At 34.7% G+C, this 14,817-nt stretch overlaps 1 protein-coding gene across 8 annotated transcripts in view; it reads left to right on the top strand.

Moving 5' to 3' along the window:
* AKT3 (AKT serine/threonine kinase 3) overlaps positions 1 to 14,817 on the top strand; it is a 397,034-nt gene that overhangs the window by 139,742 nt on the left and 242,475 nt on the right. For 7 of the 8 annotated variants that reach the window (XM_059996875.1, XM_059996910.1, XM_069540070.1 and 4 more), the window contains one exon: positions 6,677 to 6,802. The exons of the other annotated variant lie outside the window; for it this stretch is intronic. In XM_059996875.1, the coding sequence (XP_059852858.1) occupies positions 6,677 to 6,802 (126 nt within the window). The remainder of the gene's footprint in view (positions 1 to 6,676; positions 6,803 to 14,817) is intronic. 8 annotated transcript variants of the gene reach the window in all.

Below are 14,817 nucleotides of genomic sequence, written 5' to 3'. Positions count from 1 at the left end.
TATTTATGAAAATCCACTAGTGGAAAAAAGATTCTGCTGTGTTTTCTTTGAGGAAGTTCACATGTGTAAATTTGGTTGGCATCTGTCAACAAGCAGCAGAATATTTACAGTATTGTGAACCATAAAATTAAATAGATTTTATATTGAAATTAACATTAAGGCTCTTTTTGTCTTAGGTAAAAATTGACCCATGAAGACTTTTACTTAAGACCAATGGTTTCTTAAAATCATATAAATTTATTTTTATTGAAAGCTGTCATTTTTTGATTTAAAGCACTTTTTGGAAATTCTTAAAATACTTGTATTTTCATGGTATTGTACCCTGTGTATGTCATTTAATAAAAATAATTCAGAGAGATCTAAGACTTGTGCTTTTTTCTTTGGAAGACTAGTTACCTCTGTGATATCCTACCCCTATCTTTAAAAAAAAAGTAAAAGGTATTAAATCAGTGTTGTGTTTTGGTATTGGATAACCTGTTTTATTTCTTTAGCTAGGCTTTGTTTGATATACCTGAAACTAGTTAAAGAGACTTTTTTTTCTGCTGATGGAGTAAACTTATTACTTATTGCTGCCTATTGCCTCATTTATGTAAATACTCCTGAATAAGTGCTGTATTGAGTAGTAGAATGTTTAACGTGAGGTGAATTGTAAATATTACCATAAATGATAATGGCTTCATTTAATAATAACAATAATAATCTAACACTTGTTATATGCCAGGTAATGTTCTAAGTCCTTTTTATGTCCTTCCAAACCCTTCAGGTAGGTACTGTTATGATTCTCATTTTTCAGGTGAGGAAACTAAGGTATAGAGAGGTTAATTTCCTGCAGCTGATAAATGGAAGAGTCAGAATTCAAACTCAAGCTATTATCCCTCAGAGATGACAAAGACAAATAATATTACATCCTAAATACTTGGATTGTGGGACTTCCCTGGCGGTCCAGTGGTTAAGATTCTGCACTTCCAATGCAGAGGACACGGTTTCGATCCCTGGTCGAGGAACTAAGATCCCACGTGCCGCGTGGTGCAGCCAAGAAAAAAACGTGGACTGTGATTAAACAAGAAAATACAATATAAAAAACTCAATATTTTCAGGAAAGCTAAGTTTCAGCTTTATGACGAGTCAACACAATAATGCCTCTTTCCTGACATGCATGTGAGAATGCCTTCAGCCTCTTCCTTAGCGAGTGATTAGCTTTTGAAGCCTCTGTTATAGCAAGTATGAGTGGCCATTGGTAATTTTAAAAGCTATATCACCTGTCTCTATAACAGAAACCATCATTTCAGTTTGCTTTAAGAAATTACAAGAAGTAAATTATTAAGTAAGGTAAGAAAGCTGGCAAAAGTCCAGAATCTGAAGTCCTCATAACTAAGTAAAACTGTGAACTCCAGTAAACAGCTCCTTCCAACCCCACATTTCATAAATAGGATTCTCTGCTATTTATAGAAGTGATGTGGATTTTTCCCTCTGTATGCATAAGGTATTAACTATGAGTCTCTATACCACTCATGCCAAGAACTTAATCAGTAGGGTTTTGTTTGTTTGTTTGTTTGGTTTCTGTAAACAAGCCTTTGGTTATAGTGTTGAGACGCTGCATTAGTTTTCTAGGGCTGCTGTAACAAATTACGGAAAATTGGGTGGCTTAAAACAACAGACATTTATTCTCTCACAGTTCTGGAGGCCAGAAGCTAGAATCAAGGTATCAGCAGGTGTAAGCAGCAGGTGTAAGTTAGAATCCAGGTGTAAGGCTCCCTGTGGAGACTTCAGAGGAGAATCCTTGCCTCTTATAGCTTCTGATGTCTTCAGATAGTCCTTTGCTTGTGGTGCATCATTCCAATATCTGTCTCCGTGGTCACATTGCCTCTTCCTTTTCTCTATGTGTCACATCTTCTGCTTCACTTTTATAGATATTTGTAATTGGATTTAGGGCTCACCCAGATAATCCAGGATAAGCTTCTCTTTTGAGAAGCTCCTCTTCTCAAAATCCTTTTGCCATGTAAGGTGTTATTCCCAGTTTCCAGGGATTAGGGTGTATACATACATTTTGGGTTCACCATTCAGTCTACTACAGAAGCCAAAATATCAGAAACTTTGTTAGAAATTATATGTTGTGATGTTCGTAATAGCATGCTTCAAAATATAGAAAGCCTCCAGCCAAGGAGTATGAAAGAATTGGAAGCACGCATTAAGGTAGATAGAAAGTTGTGATGGAAATCTTGTCCAGGTGTAACTGTGGTGCTTGCTGACAGTGCATACAAATTTCGAATGTATATTGATGGGTATCAATAGAACAGTCTCTTCAGAGGCCTTGGTACCCCATAAATGCTGCTGCTTTATTTAACAAGACTTTCTCCCCATTATAACCAGGCTGTCTCTTAAATTAGTTGAAATCTATGGGCTATAAATATAAAAAGATGATGCAGCTTGGTTTTAATGCAGCAGGTATAAACTTAGGTGTAAATGCTATGCTTAAAAAATAAAATGTGGTTGACTTTTAGCAGTCTATCTAAAAGGATTTGTGGCAGAGAGGGTAACTTTATTCTAGGCACTTAGCGCCTGTAAAAGCCAGGACTTTTTGGCCATATTTTTAGAGCAGCCTGAGAAGATGTGCCTTATTTGAACTTTCACTGCCTCAGCTGAGTGAATTAAGAAAGTGTTCCATGACCAGCTGGACAAGATCCGGTTTTCTTGGGAACCCCAAGGCTGCAGGAACAATTCTACTTTGCCATCAGTTAACACAGTGTCTTGCCAAGGTGTTGTGAAAAGCTATAACTTTTTTTATTCTTTTAAGCTAGGAATATTATCCTTCTTCTGTACTGGGTCTGGAAGGTGGCAATAAGCTCACTTTTTTCTTTTATTAATACCTTATGAGTTTGTGTCCTCATAAGGCCCATTTCTTTGAGCCTTGGTTCCACTTTTGGAACTAGAAAATGAATAATGAGGCCAACACATCATGCTATTATATGAGCTTTAGTTAAGAATGTTTATAGGAACCTATAAAAAAGGATCCACTTTCAGGAATACTCAGAACCCTTCTGCAAATTTTAGGGGGCACCTGAAATCTTGTGTAATACTCATAAGCTTTATGAGTTAGAGACCATTTTTTGGGGGGAGTCTGTAACTGTGTTCCTAGCACCTAGAATAAATTAGTAAATACATGAATGCATCCAAGCACTTTCTCGGAAAGTCCATTCATACTATAGATGAAAAATGACAAGAAAATAAAAATTACCGTCAGGAGTCTTCATTGAAAGTTTGAGATCCACTATTAGCTTAGCGTGACAGTACAGTTGTTGATTAACTGAATCAATTCAAAATTAGTAATAAAATTTTGTGAGAAATACTTATTTTTATTTAATAAAGAAGGGAAATTTTGACTTTCCAGCTTTTCTTCTGGGTAAATGACTATCTCACAGTCTGGGTATAATCTATTACCTGTCAGGGATGCATAATAAATTTAGTTTTAATAACTTTTTGGTAACCAGAAGTCCTGCTATAAACCACATAAAATACTTTAAATTTCTTAAGATTTGTTTAATAAAAAGATAAAATTTTGTGGTGATGTTTTGTGTCTTTCATCTGCACATGTAAATACTTAGTGGCAGACAGGAAATTGTTCGTAGAAATGAAAACTTTTATTTCTTTCAATTATACACTTTTTTTTTTGTTTGTTTGTTTTGCGGTACGCGGGCCTCTCACTGTTGTGGCCTCTCCCGTTGCGGAGCACAGGCTCCGGACGCGCAGGCTCAGCGGCCATGGCTCACAGGCCCAGCCGCTCCGCGGCATGTGGGAGCCTCCCGGACTGGGGCACGAACCCATGTTCCCTGCATCGGCAGGCGGACTCTCAACCACTGCGCCACCAGGGAAGCCCTACACTTTTAAAATAAATGTATTTAGTACTCTTAAAAAATAAGAAATGATGCATGAGAAGAAATGGTGTTATCCGATTTTTTCTTTAAAATTTCCAAAATGAATTTGTTTCATTTTATCTTTGGTATAATTATTAAACCATTATTATTTAGCTTATCAGACTTATAGCACTTTGTACCTGTATAAATTTGTTATTGTTTTAAAATAGCATTTGAACTCTAAATATATTACTAATTAGAGAACATTTTATATTTTAAATTTTATATAGGAATACTTAAATATGAATGGAAAAATAAAACAATAAATACAATCAAGAAAGGAACTGTTTCATTTTTTCATGGGGACTGTGGGTTTAGCATTCTGGTTTTATAAATTTGGCCTGTGTTTATTCATATTAGGGCCATTTATTTTTAAGTAAATTAAACTGAGGAGGGGTGTCAGGTTTTCCTTTTCTTTCCCTTGAGTTCCTCTTGTGTGCTTATATACTTGTGGGGAAGATATTCATATACATATTTATTCATTTAGTACGTTATTATTGAGCATTGATAAAGTGGCAGGCACTAGGTTGGGCACTTGGAGTGTATCACTTTAAGGAAAAAGAACTGACAATGTTTACTTCCGACGGTTAAAACTGAGTTTTAAAGCAAAGAGTAGAATTTTGGAGAACATATCTGCCATCATGAGCCTCACAGCTTCCTACTGCCTACTTTGATTTGTAGTGATAAGGAGTATGATCGTATGATGAATTGTGTCAATATTTGGAAGACCAGTATAACTTGGTGGACTAGTGTTTTCTAAACGAACAGTGAGTGATGTTACAAAATCATGCAGAGTGTAAAAGATTCATTCAGTGTGAAATACAGACCAGTGGACTTCACATAGCAGAGTACAGAAAGTTCATTGATAATGGTTTCAAATTCCACATTGCAGTTAACCTTTTAGAAAGTGACTGTTTGTCAAATGCTGGTGTAGTATCAAAGAAAGACATCTATAACTATCTGAATACTCTGCCCTTTTCCAGCTACACATCTGTTTGAGCCAGACTTTTTTTTTTCTATATTTCAATCAAAACAACATACCATAACAGGTTAAAGCAGGTATGAGACTGGCTGTCTTCTGTTAAGCTAAAGATTAAAGAGACTTGCAAAGATGTAAAGCAGTTCTGCTCTTCACACTAACTTTTTTGTTTTAGAAAATAAAACTATTTTCATAAAAATATTAATGTTACATATAATGAGTCTATTGTTACTATTAAAGGAAGTAATAATTTAAATTTTCTTTTCAGTTTCTAATACAGTAAACATTATAGATGTAATCTACATACACAAACTTTGTTGGGTGTATTTAAATATTAAAAGTATTTAAGGGTGTAAAGAGGTCTGAGATAAGAATTTGGAGAATTGCTGATTCAGAGGAATGACTCCACATCTGAAATACATGTTCGGGGTGAGATTATGGAAGAGCTCACATTTTATACTAAGAAACTGACACTTTACAGTAAACAGTAAGGAGTCAGAATATTTTTGAGCACAAAATGATATAATGAAAGCAGTACATAACAGACATTAGAATTATCTGGAGGAGATAGATGTATAAGATGGAAGGAGGGGGATGAGTAGAATGGGAGAGCAGTCACAGTGCATTAGCAGAAGGGCAGATGTAAGGTGTTAGGGCAGTTTGGGTTGGCTAAACGAGAGAGAGAGAGAGAGAGAGAGAGAGAGAGAGAGAGAGAGAGAGAGAGAGAGAGAGAGAGAGAGAGAGAGAGACTTGTGAAGGCAGTATTGACCTACCTACTGATAGGATAAGGAGAGGAAACAGTCAAGTGTTAGGTTTGAGCTTCGATAACTGGTGTCGAGAAACGGATTTGTAGGGAAAGCTGAACTGCTTTCAAATTTTTGTAGTTCTGTGATTAAGCACTTGAGATTGAAAAGCCAGGTAGAAATATCCAGTAGAGAACTGAAAATTGAGACCAGGGAGCCTTCCAGCTCTTAGAGTATCATGGAACACCGCTGTTGCTTAAAATTTAAAAGAAGTATGAAGTAAGCAAATGGTGATCCGGTTGTTAAAAATTTATATTTTGGTGACTAGGTGATCGCTTATATCAAAATCTGATAAAATATACATTTATTGACTATTATGTGCTTGGCACTACCATGTGTTCTTAGTTATTACATTTGTGTGCATGAGTGTGTGTATGGTTTTTAAGCTCTATTAACCCATGTTCTTTCATTTCTGTGACTTGTTTACAGCATTTGTACAGTTTTTTCTCATTCATAACAATAAAATGTTGTTTAAACAAGTTACGATCAAGATTTAACAATGAAAACAGAATTTTTCCCTTTCTTTTAAAAAAATGACACAATTAGTTGTGGTACATGGAAGAGAAACATCTATTTCATGTCCCTCTTATGATAAGTGTTTTTTCATTGAAATTCCTTGATATTGTGTGTATGATTTATTTTCCAAGGCTTTTTAAAACGGCTGAAAATATGCTCTAACAACCATCTGATATGAAAAACTGAACAAAATGTGTACTCAGTTGAATGATTCTCTGAAGAAATAATGGTGCAAATGAATTATCAAAGTGTGAAATCATTAAAAACAAAACATGTTTGGGTTTTTATTGAATCTTAATTGCAGGCTTATGTATTTTCTTTTGTAAACTAAGTTAAAAGAAAATTGCCTATCTAAATTTTTGGAGGCCAGTGTTGTAGGACTTATATTGTACCATAATTTATTTTTCACATAAAAGCTGCTGTTCCTTTTTTCCCCCAGCATTAACATGCATGCTTTCCTCATGTAGGAGAATATATAAAAAACTGGAGGCCAAGATATTTCCTTTTGAAGACAGATGGCTCATTCATAGGATATAAAGAGAAACCCCAAGATGTGGATTTACCTTATCCCCTCAACAACTTTTCAGTAGCAAGTAAGTTAATTATAACTGTTGATTCACCTTGTATTTATTTATTTGTATGGCCTTATGTGTCACATATCATGGGATATATGAAAAGCCTATGAAAAAGTTTAGGTTTGTATTTAATAGAGAAATTTTCCGCTTGGATAGAATTTCAGTTCCTTAGCATAGGGATTATCGATAATATGTGGTCTTATATAATGCAAAATAGTTTAATATTTTTTACAGTTAGAACTTTGTGATAAAAACAATTCCTCAAATACATACCTCAAGTTTTTCTCTATAAAGTGTAAACAAAGACCTTTGAACTTGGTTGCTGGACTGAACTTCGTTGTAAGATGTTGCAGTACTTAGTGCATCTCTAATCAAAGTTTCCTATCATAATTGTAGCTCTTTTGATGGATTGTATGATAAGAAACAAGTGATTTACATTAGACATTATTTTCTGGGGAGATTTTATGTTTGTAGTAAATTTTTCTTCCTTACAAATATCTAAAAAAATGTTTGTAATTTAAACTTATTTAGAAGTTGTATATTTGCTTGAACATAGCACAAAATAAACTGAAAGATGATGATTATAATTGTCATGACCAGGCTTTCAGATTGTTCAAATTACTGATTAATCAATGAAAGGAGTTTTCTGTGTTAATTTAGGAGTAAAGCATTTTAAAAGTTATGTTAACTTAAAACAAACTTGCGTAAGAGATAAAGTTTGTACCATTGGGATAAAATCTTTAACTAGACACCATTCTTAATTTTAATTTTGGCTGTATGTTGTTATCTATTAGCCACATTTAGAAAAGATGTGAGGGAAAATTAAAGCAAAAAAATAAATTAAAAATATAATAAATAGCAACATCAGAAAATGCAAGGTAGTAAAAATCCTTGAAGATTATAAAAGTCATTTTATGATTATATAGAGCCCCAGTTGTTTTTATGGATACTTTCTTTCAATTTTTTTAAACAAAAAGGTAAAACAGTAAACCAAAGAGTTTGTGAAATCTTACTTAAAAAATAAATTCTCTGTTTATATAAGTGGATTGTTCCGTAGGGAATTTCATGTTTTAAAAAGTGAGAATACTGTTGTATTTGTGTATTAATTAAGAAAATAATTTTTTCTCTTCACCAAATTTATGGCTTTCTTTCAGAAGAAAATTATTTTAAAAATCCTATTGTCATTTGAAATAATATCTTGTACTTTGTATTGACTTTAAGAATGCATTTTCTTTCTAAAGATCTTTTGTGCAAGCATTTGCTTTAAAGTGATAGAAATTGGCTTTTAAAACATAAGCAACATACATTATCATATCTGACCTAAAGCCAGTATGGTTTCTTAGTTTCTTCTATTTTACTAGCAAATGCTATTATTGGTTTGTCTGAAATAATTTATAAAGTACAGAACTCCTGTATCTGCTGATCAAAATGCAGCATTCTTTGACCTTATGAAATTTCACACCTCAACAAGTTTTAAAGACATACTGTATGTCACAGTCTGCCAACATCTGCTCTGACACTTCCACTGGCAGAGGCTGAAATAAATGCTGCACTCTTGAGGAGAAAACCTATTTAGTGACTGACAGTCAACTTATCCATGAAATTAATATTAGTCGACATCTGTAATCTTTGTTTGTATAATCAAGTAGTTGTGGATAGTTGACTCAAACTAATAAGTGAAGTTATAGACCGGCTCCTTAATTTTTGGAAGGGTGTTAATGTGGATCTTACACTAAATAAACTATTTTAAATTGATTATTTTTAACGCCTGACGTATTGCAATTGTAAGTTTTATAAATAATAATTATCTCAGGAAATACTGTGTAGTGAAATGGGCCCTGGTTGAAGAAATAGTTCAAATTTAAGCTCCACCAAAAGCCATGAGTATGACCTTGGGCAGGTCATTCTCTGAGACGCTGTGGTCTTTAGTCCCTTCATCAGCATAGTGAGAACATCTGGATTCAATGAATTTGTAAGGCCCTTTTGTCTCTAACATTCTGTGATTCTGAGGGGAGTTTGAGCAGGCTCTTGAAGAGTGAGTAGGAATTAAGCAAATTAAAATAGAGGTGAAGGATATTCCAGGCAGAGGGTAACAAAGAATGTTTTCATGAGATATTAAGAGAAGGAACAGTTGGAGCCAGAGAGGGTTACTCCACTAATAGTTTCCCTTTTGTCCTAGCCCACTTTAGTATATGAAAAAAGATACTCTTATATGAAAAAAGAAACTAGAAATACAAGGTATTTCGAAGCTACTTTGGGAAATGTTACATATACACATGTATTCCATTCATAGCTACAATGAGTCCCCTATTTTTCCTGATAATTAAAAATGGTACTTCAAAAATTAATCTTTGTGGGTGTTAATGAAATTTTACCAAAATAGGTTTTTTATCCATATGAAAAATATAAAGTATGAGAACTAGAAGGGACTTGGAATTGATCTTTCCAATCTTCATGAAGTTTCAAATTCCTTTTCTTCTGATTTAAAATTTCCAAACAGATAAGTCTTTATACTAGTTGTTTCTACTTTCCAGTCCACTGCAGCCTAACTTGCTTTCTTACTCACTTGATTGAAACCACTTTTTAGTAAGTTCTCCAGTGACCCCTTAATTGCTAAGACTAGTAGACATTTTTCAGTTCTTTTTTTCCTGAATTTATATCTGGGATATATTTTATACTTCTGATTACTACTTCCTTTTTGGGATGATCTCTCCCATTGTGTTCTAGGATGCTTTTCTTTCCTGGTTTTCTTCCTTTGCCTATTGCATGCATTTTGATATCTAACTGGATTCTGGCCAAGGGCTGTTCTCACTATGTACCCTCTCCCTGGATGGTCACATTCACATTAAGGTTTCAGTTACTCCTATTATGCAGCTTGCTCCCACACTTATGTATCTTCAGGGCAGGCCTCTTTTCTGAGCATTAAGGTACTATATTCAACTGACTGCAAGACATCTCTACCTAGATATTCTTTTGTAGTCAACATATCCTAAGCTGAATTGAAGATAATTTTGTCAACTTTCCCCCCTGTAAGTCTCACTACCTCAGTTCTGTCTTGAGCAGAAACCTGCCTTCCATGCCTTTTTTTTTTCTTCAAATCTTCACCCCACTCCCAATTCATTTCTAGTCCTGCTGGTTTTGCTTATTTCTTTAACTTACGTCCTTCTCTGTAATCACCCTCGAATAAGCCCTCATCATCTCTGCTATAGATTCTTAACTATAGATCTCTGCCTGTAGTTTCTACCACTCATATTCTTCCTTCACATGACTGTCAAAGTGATCTTTCTAAAATTAAGTCCTAACTATGCTGCTTCCCTGTGAAAGCCCTGCCCTGGATCTTCATTGCCTACTGGATAAAGTCCAGATTCCTTCTATATCACACGAAGATCTCCTCAATCTGGCCTCTGCTTTCAACTCTTGCCTCATCTCTCTTTTGCTATCCAATTATACTTTGGCAGTACTGAACTGCTTATAATTCCCTATATAAACTATGCTGCTTTCCTACTCTGAGCCTTTGTTTTTGCTGTTCCGTCTGATTGGAATGTCCTTCTGTCCTCTACTTGCCGGAATAATTTTTTTTCCGTCCTTTAAGACAATTCAGATTTAAATCCCTATCCTCATTCCTTGCTAAATTATTCCTCTCTGCTCTTTACAATGCCGTTATCTTTTGTTGTTATCACGTTGTTTCTTGGTTGTCTTGTTCATGTGTATGTCTCGTCCACTAATCTGTGAGTTATTTTAGGGGAAAAAGCCTAGTGTTATATCTCCTAGTGCCTACATACTAGGGTTTAATAACTGTTTTTGAATGAATGCCTGAAAACATCTAGTCCAGATTTCTTCTTTTTTAGATGAGAAAAAAAAAGCCTTTGAAAATTCAGTGATCTTTTTAAGGTTGCCCTACCAGGTAGTGGTAGTTAAGTATCAAGATTAAAACTCAAATCTCTCTACCATCATTTAGGTGTTATCTCCCGCTCTGCGCTAGCCCCTTGGCCCGCCTCCCCCCACAATTCCCCGCCTCTATTCTGTGACATTTTCCCTATCTAGAGCTTTGAGATCTGATTTTGGGTCAGATTCCAACTCTTAAATTCTAAATATCCTTTGGCATGTGGATTGTCAACTCTCCAACACCTATAAAATGCGGATATCAGTATTTGACCTTTATCCTTTTTTGGGTGGAGCAAATGTGAACTATATGTGTAATTGCCTTCTAGATATACTATAGAAATGGAAGTAAAATAATATTTTTTTCAAGGAAATTATATCTCTAATCAGAATTATGGTTAGGTAAGTTACTAATTATATATTGAGATTTATCTTGGCATAGGAAACATTACACTTTGACTGAAAAATAATATAGGATACATACAAGCATTGTTGCAAAGCTATTTTCAAAGGTACATTGAGCACAATAGCTTGTCTACCCAGTTAGTAGACATGGTCTGACATTTTGACAGTTATTAGCCCAACTCAGAAGTGGGAACAAATGCCCAATGGAGAACTTGAACATTTGCCCAGGTCTTGAGGCTCATCCTACTTTTGATCTAATCCTTCCTCCTCACAGTGGTGGGAAGGGAGAAGTGCCAACCTGTGTCCCCAAGAGCACCTACTAGAATTCTCCCTTATTCCATGTTGCAGAAACTGGCCCAGTCTGACAATATCCCTTTCCTCTCTGAAACCTTTCTTCTATCTTCTATCGCTTTTAAAAAAGAAATTGGTCAGTCTGAACTTCGTAGGCCAGTTTTAAAAGTGAAATGACATGTTTACTCACTAATCTGTTTTTCTTCTTCTCTTTGAAAGAAAGTAAGGGAATTATGGGACTTTAACCTACCCAAAACCATTTTTACCTCTGAATAAATATTAGAGATTTTAAATGTGTAGAAAAATCAATTGATTCCTACTAATGCTTTCATTGTTGTTGTTCACGGAGATAGAGAAATAGCGTATGACTTGATTCTTAGTCTTACACAACATGTAATAGAAAAGTCTGCAATCTAGAAAAGCAATCCTGTAAATCTAAAATAACCCTATGCTATATAAATGTATACAAGGATTATGAGAGATCAGAATAGCTTACTTTTAAAGGACTTATTGATTATTAGAACCATACTAGATTCTAAAAGGAGTATAAAATACAATTTTTGTTTGTAGGAATTTATCATTGACTCTGGAACACATTTGAATAGAGCATATAGCAATGGGAGGAAAAATGAGATGAATTTTATAGAAAATAAATGCTGTAGAAGTTGAGAGAGTAGGTAAAGGTAAGGTAAGGTGACTAGATAAGAATTTACACATGACATAAGGTTAACATGAGCCCAGAAGGACAGGTGATATTTAGATTTTTGGAAGAAGGAAGACTTTCTCAGTGAGGTTAACAACATAAGCAAATATGAAGTCTGGAATTAAGGAGTAGCCTGTTTGTGAATAGTATAGGCAATATGCTAGATGGATAGAGAGTTTTTGTTGGAGGAAAAAAACGTTACGATTAGATAAATTGTAATCAGGTTGTGAAGGATCTTGAATACCAGTTTGATATTTTTAATGGAAACCTGTTGAAAACCATTGGTGGCTTTTGAGCAAACCATTGGTGGCTTTTGAGCATTAGGTGTCCAATCACTGTTTGATTAAAAAAGAACCTATATGGTTATAGTGTACAGTAGAAGGCATTCATCCATAGATGAATAGTTTTCTTTCTCTTTCTACCATGAGTCAATCAGTCAGCTACGGATTGTCTTATTTTCCCTATTTTCCAGTCTCACTGCTACCATCCTAGTTCAGTACTTCATCATTCCCCCCCCCCCCGGATTATTTTGATAGTCTCTTAATACATCTCTTGCCTTCAAGTATTCTCCTCTCTGGAGTATTTGGAAGCAATGCATAGGATAGATTCATCTTCAGAAAAAAATCTTCCCTTGCAAATATCATCTTGCTCAGAAGAATCTTAAATTTTCTCCATTTTCACAAGAGGAAGATGAATTTTTTCATATTTATGTTTATACTGTATATATTCAAGTATTCCTTTTTTCTTCTATTAGTCCTCAATGTTCCATACATTTTTGGGACCTAAATTGCTAGATTTCATTAGGTTCAATTGCATGTGGAATTCTAACCCTGCTTTTGTTTTGAGTGATTTTTAGACTATATTATGTATTTGATCATTTGAAGATTTGGTGCTTTTTTCCCTCTAATTGGGTTCAGATTTTTAGGAAAACAGACAGTTATATCTGGTACTAGGTGCATCTATCTCACTGTAAGGAATGTCTTACTTAAAAATTAAGTGAATTACTATAAATTTAATCAAAATTTCTTCCTATCCTTCATTTTTATGGGTGGTACTATATTCATATATTTGCAAAATTTAACCCATAAACTAAGTTTAGAATTGGGAGTGGAGAGAACCTTTTTTAAAAATCACTTTAGAAGGATATAGTTTTTAGAAAATGTTAAACAGTATAATGCCATATTTAGTCACATATTTCCTTCCTCTCATTCAAGTCACACTTCAATCTGATAAGAAAAAAATTTTCAATAGAATTTCTACTCCTTCCTCCTTTTTTCTACATTGTACAACGAATGTGCACAAAAGAAAATGTGTAATACCATTTTAATGGATTTAGAGTTTCAAATACAGCTCCTCCTACATGTGAGAACAACCCTCTGTATCTCTGAAAGATTTAATCAGTTACATATCCTTTATAAACATAAATTTATGTGTGTATCATTTGAGTTTCCTATTAGATAATCTCACGATTTTAATCAGGTGACCTGCTCAGATTTTGGTTAGAGCCTGTATTTCTCCTAATACAGGAAAAGATGATCTCTCACCCCTCTTTTCTGATTTACTCTAGAGCTAATCTATTTAGTTGTAGTCTTTACCTTCTGAGCCCCATTCATCAGCATATAACTTACTATGGGATCTTATGTAGAATCAAGGGAAATGATAAACTTCCAGAGCACAATCACTGTGTATTCTCATTTTAAAATTTTCCTATAACATTTATTATAAGATCTGGTATATTGGAAGGTCACTTGACTTGGAGTCAGTAGACCTAAGTTTGAGTCTTGGTTCCGCTACTTTACTAGCTATGTGACCTTGGGCAAATGGCATAACTTTTCTGATCTTCGTTTTTCTCATTAAACGTGAGGTTATCTACTTCTCAGGATTATGGTGAGGGTTAAATGAGATGATATAAGTGAAAACACTTTGTAAATTATAAATGCTATACAAATAAAAGTAATAACATAAGATAGAATATGCTCAGTAATATTTTCTTAATTGAGTTAAATGGCAGCCATTTTCCCCTCTCGAGCTAAGTTACATTGGAGTAGGGTGGAAACTACTCTATTGGGTTTTCTTTAAAGACCATTACAAGTTTTAAGTAGAACCTGTCTACAACGAGGTTGAAGTTGAGACCAGCAGCTCTTGTTTGGTTTGGGGAAAATTTTCAGTTTTATTTAATGCCGAAGACTATTGTCTGTAGAGGCTAGTCTTCCTTATAACTAAACAACATGAGCTAGACCCCTAAACCGTGCCCGTAGCCTTTCTGGAAAACGAAGAAGACATCACTGCAGCTGAAAGGGCAGCACCATTTGGATTGACCTCAGAGGAACTGGGTGCAGACCAAATTCTTTAATTAGAAGTTTTAGTCAGAAGTTTTTTTGTTTTTTAATAAAAGTAATAAATCCTCAAATATCTTTCTGACTGTTCTAAGAGGATCCTTTGGTTACCATCCACTGTGGAAAATTTTTTAATTAATTTGGTTCTCCCGTTAGATAATTGCATTTTTGTAAGATGGAGTTTGCAATGGGGATTGTTTTTAGGGGAAGCCAGGCAAGGAGTGATCAATGTTAATAGCTTACGTTAATGTGAGGACATAAAAGAGATCCCAGCAGAACCAACCTTACTTCCTCCCTTCCTTCATCCCTTTCTTTTTCCCTTCCTCCCTTTCTCATCTTCTTCCTTCTCTCTCTGCCTCCCTCCCTCCCTCCCTCCCTCCCTCCCTCCCTCCCTCCCTCATTCAACTTCCCCTAAG

The sequence above is a fragment of the Delphinus delphis genome, chromosome 1, assembly GCF_949987515.2.
Source record: "Delphinus delphis chromosome 1, mDelDel1.2, whole genome shotgun sequence".
NCBI lineage: Eukaryota > Metazoa > Chordata > Mammalia > Artiodactyla > Delphinidae > Delphinus > Delphinus delphis.
Note: the sequence above shows the minus strand (reverse complement) of the source record. Positions and strands in the feature narration are given on the sequence as shown.